Here is a 20,295-nt window from a genome sequence, read left to right as displayed (position 1 = left end):
TTTTTTTTTTTTTTTTTTTTTTTTAAGATTTTATTTATTTATTTGCGAGAGAATGAGATAGAGAGAGAGCATGAGAGGGGGGAGGGTCAGAGGGAGAAGCAGACTCCCTGCCGAGCAGGGAGCCCGATGCGGGACTCGATCACGGAACTCCAGGATCATGACCTGAGCCAAAGGCAGTCGCTTAACCAACTGAGCCACCCAGGCGCCCCGGCCTAATTCTTCTTATTCACTGCCCTGTCCATAATAACGAAGAGTGATCTGCTCACTATCCTTGAAAAGAATGAATGGCCTTTCAGAGGGTGGAGCTGGGGTGGGTCAGGAACAGGGGGAGAGCAGTGGCGAGAGAGGGAGAACTAGAGGCGGGCAGTGCTGGCCATTCCTCCAGGCCTGGCTATGCCGGCGGAGAGAGATGGACGGAGGCCACAAGGCAAGGACACAGCTGGTGTGTCTGTCTGACCATCCCTCCCATGGCCCCAGGGAAGCTGAGCTGTGCGGGCCAGGGCCCTTAGGGCTGGCTGGTTGCCTTATCTGCCCTGGGCTGGCCGGCTAGGCAGACCCCAGCCCCTGGCCCTGCATCACCTGGTGTCCTGGTTGGAGTCCTGGGCCAGTCTCACCAGGTTGTGCACCAGCATCTCCGTGCTGTCCCTGGTGCCCGAGAGAAGTTTCTCAGCGCCTATCTGCTCCAGGACGGCTGAGAGGTGCTCGGCAGTGCATTTCCGGACTGAGGGGTTTCGGTGGCTGAAAAAAAATACAATCCCAGTCAAGGGGCAGACAAGGAATGGGGTGTGGGGTCCCCAGACTGCCGCACATGGACCTACAGTTGTGCCTCCATGTTTCATGCCGTGATGGGCTCTGCAATCTCTCATATGGGCTACAGGGAATCTTCAAGAAAAGAGGAGTCACATCATGATCATAGAACCCAGGATGACAATGGTAACGACGGGAGAAGGAAGAAGGAGCGCCTACAGCCACGCGGTGCTCCGCACACACACACAGGTGCTCACCACCTCTGTGCTTTCCTGAGCCCGTGTTTGCCTTCCCCACCTTTTCTCCACCTAGAAAGACCCTACCCAATCCCTGTCTCCTTCTCTGCCCTCCGCACCCCCCTTGGCAGAATGTTCCCTGGGGCTAGCGCTGTCCTGGTCCCCTGTGGCTCCCCAGCCAGGCGAGGAGCTCCCGGGGAGCTGCACCCAGCTTCCTTCCCCCCAGTGGAATCCTGTGCCCCGCTGGTGCCTGGCACATGCCCACACTTAGTGGGAGCTAACTGCACGTTTGTCCAAGTGAGCTGAGACAGGAGGGAGGGACAGGGGATCCATGGGTAATTTGGTAACCCTAACAGGGGAAACCCATCAGAATGTCACTTGTTTCTTTTTCACTTTTTCAAACAGGGCCTGTGTGCCCACAGTTCATTAGACACCTGACCCTGCTTCTTGCAACAATGATCAATTGCCTCAGCTTGTACTTAGCACAGCCTCAGAGCCAGGCACCCTGCTAAACACCCCTCATCTATTATCTGTTCGACTCCATAAGCCACTATTAGCATCATTTTGCAGATGAGGAAGCTGAGAAAAGGGAGGAATCCAGAAAAAAGGACAAATAACATCTCCCAAGTTAGTGGCAGCCACAGTGAGCTCTCAGTGAATGTTACAGTAAAGGCAGGCATGGTTCTGAGCGCTCTTTCATGAATCCATTCATTTACTCCTCACACTTTGAAGAGGTATGCACCATTATTATTCCCATTTTACAGATGAGGAAACTGAGCACAGAGAAGTGAAGTAACAATCCAGGATGTGAACCCAGGCAACGTGACTCCGGAGCCCCTCACTCTTCCTACCCGGCTGTGGTGCGGCTAGCAAAGGCCTGCCCGCGGCTACCACACACCCTGGGGGCTTCCCAGAAGCCCCTGCATCTGTGTTACAAGTGGCTCTGGGGCTGAGAGTCGTTTGGCCCTGTGGGAGAGAGGGTTTGGGAAATGGTTTTGGTTTTGCTTTAGTTTGGGTTTTTGAATAAGGTGAAAGCAAATCTGGCTGCAGAAAGGCTCCCTTGGGAGGCAAGCACCTTCCTCCTCCCCAGGAAAAGGCCAAGAGGTATGAGCTAGAATGAGATTGTGTGCCTTGCTCTGCTCACAGCCTTGATTTCGTCAGAAAGAACGCCCATCCCCTGGGAGAGGCACACGGGCCGCAGGCTGGCTCTCAGCCCGGTCTCCGGATGTTACCACGGACACTCTGAACTCCCCAGCCTTGAACAGAACACAGTAGCTCTCCCCTTGCAGCTGAGGCTCGGGGCTACCCTGAGCTCGTCTCGTTATCCCCAACCTGACCCAAGTAAGGTGGGAGAGAAGCGCACCAGGAAGCAGGGGTCTTCCTCCTCCCCCGGCTACATGTGTGGGGCACCTGCTGCATTTGGCTGCTCCTCTCCCATCTCCAGACCTCTCCCCTAGCCTTACCTTCCCAACCCACCCCTCCGACAACGAGCCACCACGTACTAGATGCCCGCCGAGGTGAGGGCCACCAGGGAGCGGGCGGGGGTCACATTCTCCACCATGGCCCCCAGGGAGCGGTGGGCGGCTCTCTGAATGAACTCGCTGGTGTTCCCCATCTTCTGGAGCAGGCTGCGGGTAATCCCCTCAGCCTCCTGGTCCATGTTCTTCTTCAAGGCCCAGAAAAGGGCTCCCAGGGTGCTGATGGCCAGGCGGGACACTTTGGAGCGGAGGTTGGTGACCTAGGAGAGAGATGGGACAGGGAGCCTCCAGGACTGCTGGACCCTGCCAAGGGTTCCAGAACATACGAAGTATGGGGCACAGCCCCACCCTCTCCTGCCACCACCACCCTTCCTGCAGGCCTAGGCCTGGCCAGGCTGGAAACGAAAACCACGCAATAGCTCTGGACAAAACAGCCCCATTTAAAAAAAATGCTATTATTGTTATCATCATAGTTACTAATTCCACCTGAAATTTAAAATTTGAACATCTGAAATTTGTGCAACACTTAGTCTTCTAAGTACTTTTACAAAGAATGTTCAATTTAGTCTTCACAAGCCCGCCCCCCCCAACATCACCCCCACCACTGGAATAGTCTATTCCCAAGAAGGGACCTGGCCTCCACATGTGATAAGATGCATCTCTTTGCCTCTCTGGGCCGGGCCTAGGCCCCCACCCCAGCCCCAGCCCCAGGGGAGAAAATCCTTGGGAAATGTTACAACTTCCCTGAAGCTGGAGATCTAGCCCAGAACACTCCAGCCCCTCGCTGGGCATCTGAGTACAGAGGACAGCACAGGGCTGGGACAAACAGGCATACAGGACTCTGGTTGTTTCAGTGCCCAGAGATTAGAAACAAAGAAAACCCAGGCCCCAGTTTTCCAATCTGAAACATGGGCGGCTACCTCCCACCTCTGTGGCTGAGGGCTAAGAAATAAGCAGGGGATGCCACGTTCCAGGGAGCCATGGCCTCTCCGTGGCTGCCATGTGACCCACACTGAGCAGCGGCACCAGGGAAGGGGGACTGCCTGCTCTGCAGGGTGGGGACAATGCACAGGACACAGGCTGTCTAGGTGGCCTCACCTCCCCCGTCACAGCCAAGGACACGTCGTGTAGCCTCCCAGCAAGGACATCTGAATGACAGACCGCCAGGCGCTGGACACTCAGCAGGCCCTTCTCCTTCATCTGCCTGAGAAGTGAGTTCCAGGCCCGTCACAGGCAGGTGGGGAGGGAGGAGCCCTGCTCCCCATGCAGATCAGGGGCACCCCCCACCCACCCCCACCACCACCCCTCTCCTGCCGCAGGGGAGGCGGGCAGCTGGGGTCAGGAGAAGGGGTCCCCTCACCAGTTGCTGCTCTCCAGGCACTGGAGGGCATCCATCAGCCCCAGCTCAGGGTTCGAGAAAGGCCTCAACTCCTTAAAGGTTTTAGGATCGAATTCTTCCTCCTCTTCTTCCCATTCGGGAGACCCCAAGGTAAGCACTGCAGGTAATGAATTGGCTGCCCTCACAGAAAAGGAAAGGAACATGTCACATTTCAGCAGGAAGACCCAGACCTGGCCTAACATGAGGTGTGCTCAGAGATGGAACTGGCCGGGGCTGGGAGGGCAGGATTTGTGAGTCCTCCTCCCCGCCCCGGGAGACGCAGACACCTCCAAAAGTGGTGTCTAGCTTTCGTTGGCCTTTTCCACCCCAGCCCTGCCATCCTGATGGTTCTAAACAAGCCAGCCTGTGATACTCTGCTTGATGTCATGTGACAAAGCCCACCATGCCGGTGACTCACCCCCAACCCTGCCCTATCTGTGGTTGGGTGAGGCTCATAAGTCTGCAAGGAGGGAGCCCCTACTCACACTGGTGGTGTTCTAACCTCATCCCCATCCAGGAGACTGTGTTATCAGCTTCTCCTCTTCTCCCCACTCTCCACCCTTTGTGAAGTTGCCCAGGGGCAAGGCAGGGAAGTGGCCCAAAGGACAAAACAGGGGACAGTGAAAGCTCAAAGGAGACAATGCAGCTAACGGGGGCCCATGTGGTCAAGATGTGGCAGGGACTGCCAATAAGCAGGGATGTTGTTTAAAACTCAGGTCATGTTTTCTAGGATCCCCTTCCTTAGGGACGGATGCTAGAATCATAAAATCCTAGCAGAACAAGAAGGCAGCTTAGCCATCTACCTGCTCCAATCCCCGAAACACATCACCGGGGCCTCAGAGGCACGGAAGGGTGGGGGTCCCCACCCACAGTCCCTTAGCGTCTCCATCAGCGGAGCCATGACAAGAGGGTCTCCTCTGAACCCAGAGCTCACACTGCCACACCTCGCTTCCTGGCTACTTCTCTTCAGAGGCTCATCTCCACCAGCATGATTGTCAAGATGGCACACCCAGGAGGTCCTAGGCAAATCTGAGTTGGCAGGGCAATCCTTTACTTAAAGCCAAGACCAAAAGACCTCATTCCCAGATTCTCTTCTCACCTTTGCCATTGGATAAGAGTCATTAGCCAAAATCTTAGTCCCCACGGACCACCATCACCTTAAGTAAACTCAGATGACTTTGGGTCTCTGAGTCTCAGTTCTGTTGACTATATAATGAGTGGGATGGATTATATAGATCAATATCTCCAAAGTATCAACCATTCAATCACCACTTTCATGACTTCTTGCCATGTCTCTTAATTACCTGTAATTTTATTTATATGGCATTTTTCTTCAAGCCAACCCACTTTTCAAAGTTTATCTTAAAGGGAAATTTATGTCACTACCATAATATGTAAACAAATATTATTTGCCATAGGATAGGATATTTGCAATAAAAGTAAAAGGACGTTAAAAACTCCAGCTATCAAATTGTAGGCAGCTTCTGATGACTCAAGCTGGAAGGAAGATCTCTTTGTTTAAAAAGGAGATTTCCAAGCCTGAGAGGGGTGCTCAAGACCAGCACTGAATTAAGACTTTCTACTTGACAGAATCAAAGGGATAGAAAGAGAATGGAAAAGGATGAGTCAATATTATTTCTGGCACCAAAAATGGTGTTCTATTCTATCACCATGGTTGCACTACAGCCCACACTTAAAGAAACTCTGAGCCCGGCTGGTTGTTTTCAAACGTTCTTTCGTAGCAAAATCTTTCAAAATTGAAATGTCAGGTGGATGCCCAATATATAAAAAAGTGAGGCAAAATAGATGTTGCTCTGGTGGAATGGGGTCAGAGCCTCCTTGTGCCTTGGCACCTTCCTGAGCATCCTAAAGAACCTTTGGATCCTGGGATCCCAGGCTGTAATCAGCCCTAGCCAACCCTGACATTTTATGAGGCAAACTGTAGGAACCCAAGGTCTTCACGGATCCCTCTCTTCCCCTTCCCGATGTTTCCAGCTACTTTCGCGGATGTTTTTCCCCAGCATCTGTGGTCCCCGTGCACTGGTGAGTCCTCTAGGACATGTCGTGCAGGCTGGGCACACCTGCCTTTCTATCAGTAATTCTAGTTGCAATTCCCTGGATCCCCAGTCTGGCCCATAGATGCTTTTGACTCCCACACTATCCCTCATTCTCTGGCAAGGCGATCACACCTCAGACCGCCCCCTACTCTAATACAGGTAATGGGAAGAAGCACAACGGCCCAGGTCACCTTTGCTGTACCCCAAAGCAACCCGAGGCAACGCAGCGAGAGGGACATGAGTCCCCAAGGCAGTCAGTCTGGGCCCTACCTGAAGCATGGCGGGCAAAGCTGGGCTCCTGCTTGCTGACAGGGATGCTGGGCAGTGAGGCCCGGTTGGCCCGCTTCCTCAGGATGCCACCGATGTTTCTGCGTGGGCTGCTCAGCCCCGTGGGCACAGACATGGTCCTACTACCCCGGAGGGGAAGGAGGCCTGTGGAGGCAGAGAAAGTCCTAGGATGGCGCTGGTCCTGCCTGTCCTCAGCCCCAGTGTCCTCCTTTGGACATGGGCCCATCAGTAGCTCCTTGTCCAGTGTCCGGATGGGGAGCATGGGGAGCTGTGGGTAAACCTTCTCTTGCCCAGTGGTTGGCCAAGAAGTCTCCCCAGCCTGAGGGAATCGGGCCCCAGGCACCCAGTACCTTCCTTCATCAGGGCTCTCCGGGAGGCCAGGCTCTGGGAAGCAAGCTCCCTCTCCCTCTCCAGCTCCTTTGCCCTCTGGAGCAACTCCATCTCCTTCATCTGCCTCAGCCGCATCTTCTCCTGGGCAGACTTGGAGATGGTGACCTGGATCTGGCAGAAGGTCAAGGCAAACTCTGTTACCATGAGGACCCAACAGTGCTTTCTGTACCTGCATTTATTCAATCAGGAATGTGAGTGGCTCCTACCTGCCATCACTCTTCTGGGAGTGAACAAAACGACCAAGACCTTGCTCCTGGAGGGCTGCCAAACAGACCAATCTCTAACATCAGGCAGTATGTACCAGAAGGAGAGTGAGGGACAGAGGGTGACAGGGCTTCCATTTTAGGTAAGAAGGCCCAGAGGAACTCCGAGAGGAGGGGAAATTTAAGCAAAGACATGAATGAACTAAGAGAGCAGAGGCCATACAAATTTCTAGGGGAGAAGGGTGCTAAGCAGAGGAAAGCAGATGCAAAGGCCCTGAGCCTGGAGTGTGCTGGGCATGGTTGGGGGGCAGTGAGGACACTGGCTGGAGCACCCCAAGGTAGAGGATGGTGGGACACAGGGTCAGAGGTGGCAGGGGTGGGCAGAGCCATAGTGCACCGGGCCCCGTGGCCCATGGTGAGGGGTCAGACGTGTCCTCTAAAGGACACAGCAAACCACCGAGGTTCTGAGCACAGGAGTGACATTATCGGACTTCCACTGGGGGATGAGGGGTTCCTCTAAGTATTGTTGTTTTTTATAACTTTATATTTGGGAAGAATTTAAGACTCACGAAAAGTTGCAAAATAGAACCAAGAGTTTCCGTGTGGTAGGGCTTGCACTAGCGTAGTGAGAATGAAGATGACAGAATGGCCTAATTCTGGACAGGTCCCCAAAGTAGAGCCCCCCACTTTTGCTGATATACGAGATGTGGGGCAACAGAGAAAGAGAGGAGGCAAAGGTGGACCCAAGATTTTTGGTCAGAGGATCTGGAAGGTTGGAGTTGCCTTCTGCTGCCATTGACTGGGGAAAGAGATTTTGGGGGGTAAAGATTCAACAGTTGAGTTTTGGATGAGGTAAGTTTGAAATATAATTAGATACCTAAATGGAAATGCAGAATATCAGTTAATACATACTTAGCTATATAATTTAACTGCTCCTGGAGGTCAGGGGAAGGTCTGGGCCAGAGAGGGAGATTTGGGGGTCCTCAGCATATAGATGGCACTTAATGTCATGGACCAGAACAGGTCACACGGGGTCAGTAGAAATAGACCAGAGGCCGGAGATCCGGGCTCTGGGGCCTCCTGCGTGTAAAGGGCAGGACGATGAGGAGGAGCCAGCCAAGAAGGACTGGGAAGCAACAAAATCTGATGGAGGCAGAGAACCAAGAAGGAAGCCACGCCCTCGCCTCCCTCTTCCCAGGTGGGGACTGCAAGAAGAATGAGCCACCAAAGCTGCTGATGGGTCGAGTTAGAAGAGACCTGAGCTGTGCTGCATGTGGGAAGGTGGAGGTCATCAGTGGCCTTGACGTGGGCCATTTCCTTGGGGGCAGTGGGACCCAAACCCGACTGTAGCGGACTCAGGACAGAACGGGTGGAGACAAGACAGTAGTTTTGTTTTCTTAAGACAAAAGAAATAACAGAGAGCTAGGATGCTGATAGGAATGGTCTGATTCTGGGGAGGATATTGCTGATGCAAGAACAGGAAGAAATGCTGGGGCTGGGGTGTGGCTGGACGAAGCTAGAAGAACAGGACACGGTGATGAGCGAAGGGGATGCTTGAAAGCGAGATGCCAGTGGGGTGAAGTTATCACAAGGTCCACGGTCTGACCATGGGGTGAGTGGCCAAGGTGGGGTGGGCAGTGGGGTCACCTCACAGCCCTGAATTACTCTTCCTTCGGTTGTCGTGCTCTGGCGCCCTGGCTGGAGCGGGAGGGCTGCGATGCCCGACCTCATCAGCGTCATCACTGGACTCTAACATAGCACATGCGTGCAGTGGAACTTCCAGGCATGTTTCTTGTACTCTCATATCTCTGCTTCAAAGACTGAGCACAGAGCTCCCTAATAGTGACTCTTCAAGTTTTAGTAAATTCATCCAGACCAGGGAAGAGAATCATCTGGACCAAGGTCACCTGAGAAGCGCAAGCTATTTGTCAGCCTGTCAAGCACAGTCTTTGGCTGATCTGCCCGAGTCAGCTGCCTCTCAGTTGCTATCTTGGGTGTTGGTTCAAATTACTCGGTTTGGTTCACCTAAGCCCCTCTGTACTCTCCACATCCTGCTTCCTTCCAAACCCCGTGTGACGTCCTTCTGCCCTCCCTTCCTCCCTCATCCCGCCCCTCAGCTCCCCGCTGTACTCTTCCCTTCACCTAACCCCCAACTCGCATCCTTCTCTTCCTCTCTCTTGTTTCTCTTCCTTTCTTTGGTCCTCACCCCCAAACCATCGACAGGTTCCAGCCTTAAGCACCAGGGAAGCTGACTCAGGGCTCTTTCTTGCCTTCCTCAAGCTGGCCCCACATTTATGTATTTCAGAAAATATGCTTGTGTTCAGCCAGCGGTCCACTCTGACCCCCACTTTCTCCTCCCTTCGCTTTCCAGATACCTTGGTACTGCTCTCCTGGTCCACTTCTTTGAGCGAGGGGTGGGCTCCTTTGGCCTGGCCGAAGGAGAAAGCTGTCAGTGTAGGAGCAGACTGAGATGAAAGCAGGGTGGGCTTCTCAGGGGTGGCAGACCTGTCTCTGACAGGCAGGGCCGAAGGTCTTGGCTCTGACGGGTCAAGAACAAGAATGGAGCTGAGGACACCCAGCACTCTGAAGCAGCACTCACTCTTCTGGGCTGCCCCTGGGGCTCTATGACCCTGTGGCTGGTGTAGCATTTTACTGTCTAAGCCTGCCATTCTCCACTGTTCTGCCCAATGCTTCCTTGGTGGCGAAACTCTACCGAACAGCGCCGGCGGGCATAGAGCAGGCTGCTCAAGGACGAACACTCTCCTGCTCTCATCTGTGCATCCATCCATCCATCCATCCATCCATTCATTCAATAATTACTGCACACCTTATCATAAGACAGGGAAGGGAGGAGGCAGGGCAGGAAACGGGGTGGGTCTTTTATCTAGGAAGTTTAAGATAGTTCCTGAGCATGTCAGTCTATCTCTCCCCAGGAGGCGTGCACCTCAGGAAGAGAGAAAATAAACTGAGTCCCATCATCACACAGCGTGAAGGGACCAGAGAACTAACCAATGCTAGTCCCATCCCCTCGTTGTACGGACAAGGAAACTGAGACCCAGCAACCTTCACATGCTCTTGTGATTGATACAATACAAATTCACTTCCAAATGATAGCAAATCAATAGTATTTCTTGGTCATTCTAGATTTTCCTAGTCAATATATTTCAAAAGTAACATGCCTTATTATGGAGGCAGGACAGGGGTAGATCAGTTTTCTATCAATGAAAGAGATGTTAACTGGGTTCTCCTGTCATCAATGTTTGGAGCACACTGCCCTTGGGTGAACCTGCAAGTAAGGGGTCCACTGGAATGGGGGCCACCATCTGGGGCTGCCTGAGGCTGGAAGGGGTGCCTTGAATCTGGGGCCTCCAGGAGGGCTCCCAGGTTACCCTGGACCTCTGCCCAGCCCATGCCTTCTGCCAAGGATCCCTCTGCTTGGATCCCAGGAGAAGGATCGAGGGCCAAGATAGAGGAAGGGCAAAGGCTTCATTTGCCCAAAAGTAAGGGGGCAGGGCAGAGGACACAGATGTTCAGGTGCCAGCTAATGAGGGCAAGGACTGCAGGATTGCCACAAGATTTGGGGAAGCCCTCAGCTTCAGACAATACCACATGGGCTTCTTCTATGTGGTAGGCACGTTACACGTATTGGGCAATGTTATCCCCAGCTAACGGCTGGAGGGTCAGAGAGCCCTTTAAGGACTTTATTATTTTGTATCTCCTTCCTCACCTCCACCTCCAAGAGACATCCTAGAAAGTCTTGTCTGAGCAGCCTGGCCCCCAAACCCCCAGGGACCTGGTTCTCAAGCAGCAAGCTGGGGATGCAAACGGGAATAGTTGCAAACTGGGGTTTCCTGGCCCAAACCCTCATGCCGGCGCACTCAGGGGTAGCTGTTAAGGGACACCGTGGGTGCCAGCGTGGGTCACAGCCGACCACCCGAGGTCACCCGACTGCACCAGGAGAAGCAGCCCCCACCGAGGTTTCTATGCCAGGCCTGCCTCTTGGGCTCAGCTCGAGTCCTGAGCCTGGGGCTTCCTGGGCAACAGCTCCCCGCTTGCCAACCGACCCACTTGCTAAGCTGTCCAGAGTGACCTGCCGGAAAGCTGGACTAGGAGTCCGCCCCCTCCTGCCGGTCAGCACAGCAGCTACTTCCAAACCTCCTCCCCAGGCTCGGGGTGCTCCGTCCAGATCCCTCACCCAGCCTGCCTGGGGCTCAGCCTCCCTCCTCCCCACAGACTTAGGTCATCAGGCTGGAGAGCTTCCAGCTCCCTCTTCTGAAGCCTCTCTGTGCCCCGGCCTCCTGCAGGCCACCTGCCTCCCTAACAACCCGGATGGCCCTATTCCCCTGACACTAAGCCTTCTGGGACCCGCTGACTGAGGGGTTCATGGGATGTGGTTCAATTTCTCACTAGGCCTGGTGTGGAATATTCACCTCTACTTGCTTAAAACAGTGCAGGGGCAGCCGCCCAAGGTGTCAGAAGCAAGGTCTCTGGAGCCCCGCGGACCCGCACGCACATATTGCGGGCTGCCTTCCAGGCTCTGGGACCAGGGACAAGACCCCGGCCTGCAGTCCCAGTGCAGCCAGTCACGGGTCACACAGGCTTCCCTCGCAGCTGGGCTACTGGGAAGCTCCATGTGCTGGTACCACCTTCCGAGGTGGCACGGCCCGAGGCCTCAGTTCCCCTGTCCGTAAAATGAGGGGCTCGGGTCCGAGGGTGCTCATGCCTACTCCAACCCTACTTCTGATCCCCTACCCAGCCCAGGAAGCAGGGAGTTGAATTAACAGCAAGTGGGGGTGCATGTGGGGAGTACATACCCAGAGATTTAGGGGTCTTCTCCCGAGGCCCACTCTCCCGAACCAATCTTGAAAGAATCGGGGAGAAAAAAGCACCATGAGAGATGGCAAGTAGGAGCCACTTCAGTGAGGAGCCTGGGGGGCTCCGGGATGGGGCAACGGGCGAGACGGGGGGACCCACGAAGGGGGTGGGGGCGGCTCTGTAAAGAGGCTCTTGGCTAGGAGCTCAAAGCTGCAGGAGATGCAGCTCTATCCGCAAAGTCAAGGGCAGGCCGACCGGAGACCAGACCAGGCCAGGCTGGGTCCAGACACGACGCCGCAGACTACCGCTGCTGCCCCGCTCAGGGGCCCATGGCTTCTCCCCGCCGATCCTGCCGGAGTCTCGGCCTCAGCGTGCTCAGCCCTCTCTGCTCACCAAAATGGCCTTTCTAACGCAGATCTGATGGCACTTCCACACCTAACGGCCTTCAGTGGCACCTTGCTGCTTCAGAGTAAAGCTCACGGCCCTCGGTTTAGCACACGGCGCCGTGCAGTCCTGCTAACCTCACACCAACACCAGTGCTGCTGTGCACACCCCTTGCGGCTCCGGGAATGCCTCATGTCTCTCCCTCCTCATCTCCCAAATTCTCCCTCAGGCTTCAAAACTCAGCTCCGGCCTCACCTCCTCCAAGAAGCCTTCCCAGCCTGATTGAGATCATTTCCTGGAGGGTTCCCCAGAAGGATGGGCAGAGATTTCAAGTTATGGCCTCTGCCTGGCAGAGCTCCCCACTGAAGAATAGATAGGCGGTTTAAATAAAAGTGTGGTCAGGGGGTCTGTGGGCTAGATGCTGCGTGGACAGTGCAGAGGAGGCTCTTCCCCTGATCGCCTCCCCAGGGAGGGCAGGGAAGACCTGAGCGCAAGGACTGGTGTGCGACTGGAGCTTGAAGAACAGTAGGAGCTAAACGGGAGCCCCCGGGTGAAGGCTGGTGTTGGGGCTGCAGGGATGGGACGGGGAGACTCTGGAGGTGGGCCGGCTCCTGAGGGCAGCACAGGAGGCCTGGGAGTGGTGGGCTGGGACAGGTCCTGAATGTCAGACCAAGGAGACTCTCTTTAAGCTGCTGACACAGGATGTCAAAAGATGTGAATCACATGGAGGAAAGGTACACAGGGTGGTACACAAGAAGGGAAGATTAGAATGCAGAGCCTAGGCAGCAAGGTGCTGGGCTGGGAGCTGTCGGGGCGCTCAAGAGGGAGCCCGTGAGTGGAAATGGAGAAGAGAGGCAGGGGCAAGAGAGGGTGGCAGCCTTCGTATTTTCTCTTGTTTACGGAAGACCTGATGGGATGTGGCAATCTGCTAGGACAGGGGGCCACGGGAGCAAGAGCCAAAGATGATGCTGAAATTGGAAGATGGAAGAGAATGCCCGCACCCCGGTGGGAGTCGGGAGGTCATGGGAGGGAGGTGGTTTGGGGGGACGTGAGGTGGCCATCAGCGTGGCCCTGATGGTGGCACAGCCTCCCTCTCTCCCTCGGACGCCGGATCGGCATCGGCCATGAGGACACCGGGGATGCCCACCAGGAGGATGGAAACGCGGAGCCCAACTCTAGGGAGACCTGGGGCAGATGAGGGGGATGAGGGAATGAGGAAGCCACCCATCCCTGGAAGCTGCCAGTGCAGACAGGACTCCCCCAGGGGAGAACAAGGAGCTGGGCACAAAGGGCCGGGACCAAATTGCAGGAACGGCCACATCTAAGAGATGGACAAAGGAGGGCACAGGGGACACTGCCTAGAAGGTCCTGCCACAGGAGGTCAAGAGGCAGGTTTCAAGTCAGGAGGGCAAGGAAGGAGAAGGACGTGGACATCAATACCTCACAGGATGTGAAGTCGAGAGCAATGAGGGCGGAGTGAAGGCTACTGGTCTGGGGCCAGAGAGTCCCTCCAGCCACCAGCACCACCGCTGAGGGGAGGAGGGGCCCGGCGTGAGGAAACAGAGGTCGACGGAGCGGGCACTCAGATCCAGGAGCAGGCCCACACTCCGCCGGGGCTGGGGAGGAGGTGGGCGTGTGTACAGACGGAGAGGTGAGGAACATGAGAGAAATGGCAGAAGTCAGTACAGCAGGCCCCAAAGGGATGCGAGAAGTGAGGCCTCTCTCATTCTCCCTCTGTCTGTCTGTCTCTGTCTGTCTGTCTCTCTCACACACACACACACCTGCTCCGACATCAGTTTGGACTGACCATGGGGATGTTCTGGGACATCTGAAGAGTTCCGTCTGTCCCACTTGCGAGCCATAAATCCAGATTCATTACAACACAGCAACCCTCTACCCCCCTGATTCCCAAACATTTTTGTGTATAAAGACCCCTTTTTATGTCTAAAACTTTTGTGGACCACTCCCTCCCACTTCCATACAGATACCAGATAATGCTTCTATTTTTAGTATCCATTAATTAAAATACATAATAACAAAGAGCTACCGTGAATTGAGCTCCTATTTTATTCATCACTGCGACAACCACAGACATCAGCAAGCTGGTGGACTATGGAGGCTGAGACACTGTCTACTAAGCCCAGACGCCCATCCCGCTGGGCTCAAGGATCAGTGCTGTGCGGTCCCCAGGTCTGTGGCTCATGGGTGAGCCAGGCCCTTCACGTGCCCAGGCCCCCAGAGCTCCACCCTGGCACTGGAGGCTCAGCAGATCTCGGATCTTGGAGGGCTAGATGGAGAGAGGGCTGCTTACCGTGTGCGGGGGACCCTCAGGCCCATGAGGACACCCTGGCCTGGAGGCAAGAGGCTGGGAAGAGAGCCAGGCGTGCAGGAGGAGGCCCCAGCAGACACCGCAGCCTTTGGGATGGGCGGGATCACAACGCCCCCCAGCGACTTGTGCATCTTCTCGTCATTGCAGTGCAGGTATTGTCTGGAGATCTGCACCTGGGAGCGGAGGTTGAGGGAAGGTTCTGGAGGCTCACCTCCCAGGCCCCTCACACAGGGTGGTCCCTTTTATCAGGAGCCACCTGGGGTGGTAGGCAGTGCTGGGAAGTGTCCTCTGGTTTTTCTTCCCAGCCACACCACCCTGGGACCCCCCCAGAAAGCTCATTGTTTCCTTACCACTCCAAGACAGAAGACATGCCGCTGGGTCCCCCCTCATCCCTACTCTCTTTTTGTTATTATTATTTGTTTTTCTATTCTCATTTCAGAAACTCCTACAACATCAGAGCTGAAAGGGATCTTCAAAACATCTGGTCTAATACTTTCTTTTTATAGATGTGCAAACTAGGCCCAGAGAGGAGGGTGACTGGCCCAAGGTCACACAGCCAGTGAGGGGCAGAGTGGAAACCAGAGCCCAAATCTCCTGAGTTTCAGCCCAGCCACCTTTCCCCTCTGCCGCACGCCCTTGCCTGTAATGGGGAAGGTCAGAAGCATGAGGAACTCTGGAACGTTTAGACCAGAGAAGGCCTAGTGATCCCCAAGTGTAGGGCTGGTGGTCACGCAGCCTGTGCTCAGCACCTCTGGGGCAGCCAGCTGGATTCCAGGCCAGCTGCAAAGGTTTTGGATGCTGCGGGGAAGATGCCCCTCCCAGTGCCACCCCTATCCTTGAGGGCGGCCCTTCACACACCTCCGGAGAAGCTCAGGGCTCAGGAATGGGGCGGAGGGGGGGTGGTGGTAAAGAATGGAAACAAGGAGGGACACCTGGGTGGCTCAGTTGGTTAAGCATCTGCCTTCGGCTCAGGTCATGATCCCAGGGTCCTGGGATCCAGTCCCACATCGGGCTCCTTGCTCAGTGGGGAGTCTGCTTCTCCCTCTCCCTCTGCCTCTCCCCCAGCTCATGCACTCTCTCTCTCAAATAAATAAAATCTTAAAAAAAAAAAAAAAAGTGGAAACAAAGACGGAAGGAGAGGCAAAACTCAGAGCAGTCAAGTCACCTTACCTCCTGGGCTCCAGGTCTCAATTCCTGGGGACCCTGACTGCTCCCAGGTGGGTCTAGGCCCTTCTCCTTGGCTCCGCCAGCCTCAGGGGTAGTGGGGATGCTCTGGATGGGAGGCATTGGCCTGGGCGCCCTCAGCAGCCTCTGAGAAGTGGCCCGGGGGATGGTGCTCCTCAGAGGAACTCCTTTGGGGCCTCCCACAGGATCCAGGGAGACTGTGCAGGAGGTGGGGGTGAGGAATAAGTTAGTCCCTGGAGCATGGGGAGGGGGGCAATTCAGATACTGGCAACAGGGCCATCGTTTCCAGGGGAGGCTGGGACTGTGAGAGCAGAAGGAGATCCACCCTGGCCCACCCCCACCACAAGGCTGAGCAAGCAGACCATGCCCATTCCTATAAACTTTGGTAAAAAGGGCCAAAGTCACCCATTTAAAATTCGGAGGCAGGCTGGGCAGGAAGGGGAACACACCAGTACTAGACTAGGAGTCAGGACAGCGGGCTCCAATCCTGGCTAGAAGCTGTGGGACCTTGGGCAAGTCTCTGAACCCCCATTCGCTCATGTGTAACTGAACGTAGGTACATCATGGGGTTATCCAAAGATTCAGTGACTTATGTAAAATGCCGAGAAAGTCCCGGGCACGTGGCAGGTGCCCATAAATTATTTCTGTTCCCCCTTCCTCTTCAGCTAAAGATGTGGGGGTACTGCTGTTTCAACACAGGGAATACCCTGACCTCGTCTGAAAGCAGACCACTCCCACTTTCAGCTCTTCTGAGTAAATTCTGTGCCCAACGGGCATCCTCCCTGCCCCCCGCCCCACCCCACTGGGAACAGCAACATGCCCCCTGCCATCCCCACAGTAAAGGGCTCAGGATTCTCTTTGCAACTACTGGCGGTGGTGAAAAAAACTTAGCATTTAACTCTCAAAGGCCATTTTGTTCCAGCTACGTCAAAGTGGTCGCATCAAAACAGCCAAGTCAAAACAGCTTCTCTGCTCCTCTGCCCAGCCTGGCTCTGCTTTGCTCTGTCGTGAATCCTGTCGGTGTGCTGAGGGGAGGGAGACAAGAAGGGGTCACAAGCCAGGTGGAGACGGTACCCACCTTGGGCTCCATTTGGGAGGTGGCAGAGAGAGGCCGACATAGCCTCCATCCAGTGCAGAGGGCCCAGCCCTGCTCAGGGGACCGGAGATCCCCATCCCGCCACACTTGCTGAGGGACCTGATAAGTTAAGATCACGTCCCATTCATACCTTGTGTAGAACAACTCCCTGTTCTTTTTCTCCTGTACTAGAACTTTGTACAAAGAGATGACATGTCTAGAAAAAGAGTTCAGACCTCTCAGGGAGGGAGTCACTGGTCTGGCAACTCCAGAGGTTGCACCACTTGGAAATTCTAAGCAAGCTTCTCCAGCACTCCAACCCCCCACCTGCTGTGTCCATACTGTCCAGCCACAGGGGGACTCCTTACAGGGGCTCCCCTGCATCCTCCTGGGCACCGTCAGCCCCAGGGAGACCTCAGCAGGGGGAGCATCTTGCTCAGTGAAGAGGATGTCCCCTGCCTTCCTAAGACTTCAAGGCTTCTTATTCCTTGTGTCACGCAAGCATTCACTGAGCTAAAAAAGGACCCAGTGATTGGTCCAGGAGAAGAGGAGAGAGAAAAGGAAATGAAAATTTATTAAGTTCTACCCACAATGCCGGGTGCTGAGAATTCTGTGTACGATGTTTTCATCAAGCTCTCAGGCACACAGAAGTATTAGTATCCCCATTACACTGAGGGGAAACTGAGGTTGAAGGGATGACTGACTTGCCCAAAGTCCCAGAGCCAGCCAGTATCAGGGCTAAGATTGGAACCTGGTCTGTTTTTCTGGTTTGCCCACCGCGCAGATGAGAGAGAAATATAAAGTGCTCGCTGTTCAATTCTTTGCTCATCTATTCAACAAACATTTCTGGAGAATCTCCCTTGCCAGGCAACTCTGCCTCACACTGAGGACTCCGCGCCTGCCCTCGTCGAGAATACCGTCAAGTGCAAAATTCACATGTGAAACAAATAATCACACAAGTAAGTACACAGATGTGTAAGTACACAGCTCTATGAAGAGAGGTAAGAGAGAAAACCGGAGGGCATTATTAGAGTGTCACTGGGATGGATGCCGACTGGGGAGTGGAAGAGGACTCTCTGAGGAAGGCTTCTGAGCCAAGCAGGAAGGATGAGTGGTAGCCCCGTGAGGAAAGGAGGGAGGTGGGGGGAGCAGCCTGTCAGAGTCTGAAGCCAGAGAGAGCCCACCTGCTCCAGGACTGGAGGGTCAGTGTATCTGACAGCAGAGAGCAGGGGAGAGAGTGAGCAGAGAGCAGGGGAGAGTGTGGTGCAGGCACAGGGTGAGGGCAGTCGGCCTCATGCACAGGGACTGTTCGGGAGCTTACTCTAAGCACATCCAAAAACTACGGGGTGGTTCTAAGCATCGTTGGTGGGAGCGGGAGGGAGAATATGATCAGATTGGCAATTTGGAAGGATCTCCCTGGAGAGAAGACTAGAAGGAGGAGAAGGAGGCAGGGGTGGGAATGGGGAGGTTAGCCGGGAAGCCACTACAGAGCCCAGGCAGGAAGTGCATTCCCAGGGAGGGCGGCTGACAGTGCCCTGGGTGGATGCGTCCTGACCAGCTTGCAGAGAACCCGGCTGCCAGCCGGACACCTACTGATCCTCACAGCCAGGTAGCCTGAGTCCCTGGCCTCAGGGTGGGTGGGAGGCAGGTGGGCAGGGCCCAGCGCTCACCTCGGGAGGATGCTGCCAAGCCCTCCGAGAGCCTCCTTTTCTTGAGCTTGTCCTTGATCTGGGTGGTGTCCCGGGCCACACTGTTGGCCTCAGACTCCAGAGAGGAGAAGGGTGCCAGGGGTTTGGACCCCAGAGACAGGGCCGCAAGGCTCCCGGGGTGGCCATTCCTGGCCTGCCAGCCCTTCAGGGGGGCATCCAACTTGAGGCCGCTGGGGTCCCCATGTCCACTCAAGAGCTGCAGCGGCTTCTCCAGCAGGACACTCGGAGTTGGCTGGAGGGAGGCTGAGGGAGACAGAGGCAAGAGTGGCTAGGCACACAGAACCCATGGTGGCACCGGGCACCAGTGAACTCTTCGGGCCTGCTTCCTTAGAACAGTCTGGCTTTGCCCCATGAATCCCGATCATTCGATGTTACCATCGCTCCTTGGGTCAATTCATTCATTCAACAGTATCTGGGAAGCCTAACCTTAACAAGATGTGTCATGAGCTACTCAAGGGAAGAAAAGGGGAGTCGATATGCAGCCCAATGACAGCACAGACATGAAGCCATAAATACTTAGAGAAGGCCTTCTGTCCAGGGACCACCATCCAGCAATCTCCAGGATCCCAACCAATCCATTCAATACACCTGACAATACCAAATGCAGATTGAAAAGAGTTCAGGTGACTCAGAACCAGTCATGCTTCCATGCAGACACCAGCTTATCCAACCACTCATTCAGTAAACATTCAGAGAGCATCTCCTATGTGCCAAGCAGTCCAGGCAGTGGAGAGATAACAACAGAATGCTTTGTGCACATAGAGGAGGAAGAGAAGGATCTGGAAAGCCTTCATAAAGTGGTGATGTTTGAACTGGGCCTTGAAGGAGCCTAGACCATGGAAGGGCCAGGGAAAACAAATACAGAGACCAGCTTTTAGAATCTCTGCCACACACATAGCCTTTTTGGAGGGCCTTGACCTAAGCCACAAGACCCACAGAAGAGGCCACAGATCCTGGGCAGCACCAGGCCCAGCGAAAGCTGACCTGGGTGCTGGCCACAGGCCTGTAAGGGGAGTAGCCTGAAAGAGGCCAAGTCCCACCAACCTCACCTTCTCTGTAAGTCTGGAGCCTGGAGTCACTTCCGCCGGGGAGCGCGCGGGGCCCAGCACTGGTCCGAGGGACACTCCCACAGTACACGGCCATGGGAGCCAGAACCTTGGCTGGGGACAGAAGCACGGGAAGTCCACTGAGACCAGGACTGGGGAACAGGCTGTCCCAGCACTCTCGCCCTTGGGGTCTCTGTAGCCCACCCCCAAACCAGAGCCTGGCCCACAGATGGGGGGCCCGCCACCCCCCACACCCAGCAGGCAGGGTACCATGATCCCCACCAAATCCCACCACCCCCCTCTTCCCAGTCCTCTCGGCCTGGCTCCCCCACTTCTCCTCACACTCGCATGCCTTCTCCATCCGGCTTTGCTCCAGCCCCTCCACCCACACCCAGCTACTCCACACCTTCTTAGCCTCCTTCATGGCTCCCCTCCTCCACACACACCCCCACCCCGCTTCGGTCCTCTGCACATCTCATGGGCTACTCCTCACTGCCATGCCTGTAATTATCACCCTCATGCAGTAACCCCTTGACCTGTGGCTTTGGCCCTGACCTCTCCCCATGGTGGCAGAGCAGAGCATCCAATTACCTGCCCAACAACCCTCTCCTGGGAGTCCTCCAGCCCCTCATCAGCATGTCCCACACTGACACTTCATCTTCTCCTAAACCTCCCCAGCTCAGCAAATTGATTTGATTGATCCCTACCGTGGATATTTAACAAATGCTGCCTGTCAGGGACTCTGTCCCCCAGTCCCTGGTGAGACCTGAAGGCTGCTGGGAGAGACCATGAGTAACCAGCAGTGACAGTGTGGGGCCCAGGAGCCCAGCGGGCGGGGAGCCCAGGGGGAGGGGCCCTGAGCTGAGAGTCAGGACTCCCTGGGAGCAGAGAGAGGGAGCCTCGGCTAAGCACCCACTACTTTGAGAAGCCTTGCCTCTCCCCACCCGCCCCTGCAGCAGCCCAGGCATACCCCAT

At 55.1% G+C, this 20,295-nt stretch overlaps 1 protein-coding gene across 1 annotated transcript in view; it reads right to left on the bottom strand.

The window, feature by feature from the left end:
- TOGARAM2 (TOG array regulator of axonemal microtubules 2) overlaps positions 1-20,295 on the bottom strand; it is a 59,177-nt gene that overhangs the window by 18,667 nt on the left and 20,215 nt on the right. The window contains exons 4-15 of the mRNA XM_032391678.1: positions 19,324-19,434; positions 18,236-18,517; positions 15,476-15,687; positions 14,288-14,478; positions 11,592-11,638; positions 9,153-9,316; positions 6,535-6,685; positions 6,167-6,328; positions 3,822-3,975; positions 3,560-3,665; positions 2,486-2,721; positions 580-738 (exon numbers count right to left, since the gene is read on the bottom strand). Coding sequence (XP_032247569.1) covers positions 580-738; positions 2,486-2,721; positions 3,560-3,665; positions 3,822-3,975; positions 6,167-6,328; positions 6,535-6,685; positions 9,153-9,316; positions 11,592-11,638; positions 14,288-14,478; positions 15,476-15,687; positions 18,236-18,517; positions 19,324-19,434 — 1,975 coding nt within the window. The remainder of the gene's footprint in view (positions 1-579; positions 739-2,485; positions 2,722-3,559; positions 3,666-3,821; positions 3,976-6,166; positions 6,329-6,534; positions 6,686-9,152; positions 9,317-11,591; positions 11,639-14,287; positions 14,479-15,475; positions 15,688-18,235; positions 18,518-19,323; positions 19,435-20,295) is intronic.

The sequence above is a fragment of the Phoca vitulina genome, unplaced genomic scaffold (genome assembly GCF_004348235.1).
Source record: "Phoca vitulina isolate PV1807 unplaced genomic scaffold, GSC_HSeal_1.0 scaffold63, whole genome shotgun sequence".
NCBI classification, from domain to species: Eukaryota; Metazoa; Chordata; class Mammalia; order Carnivora; family Phocidae; genus Phoca; species Phoca vitulina.
This window is presented reverse-complemented; position numbering and strand designations above follow the sequence as displayed.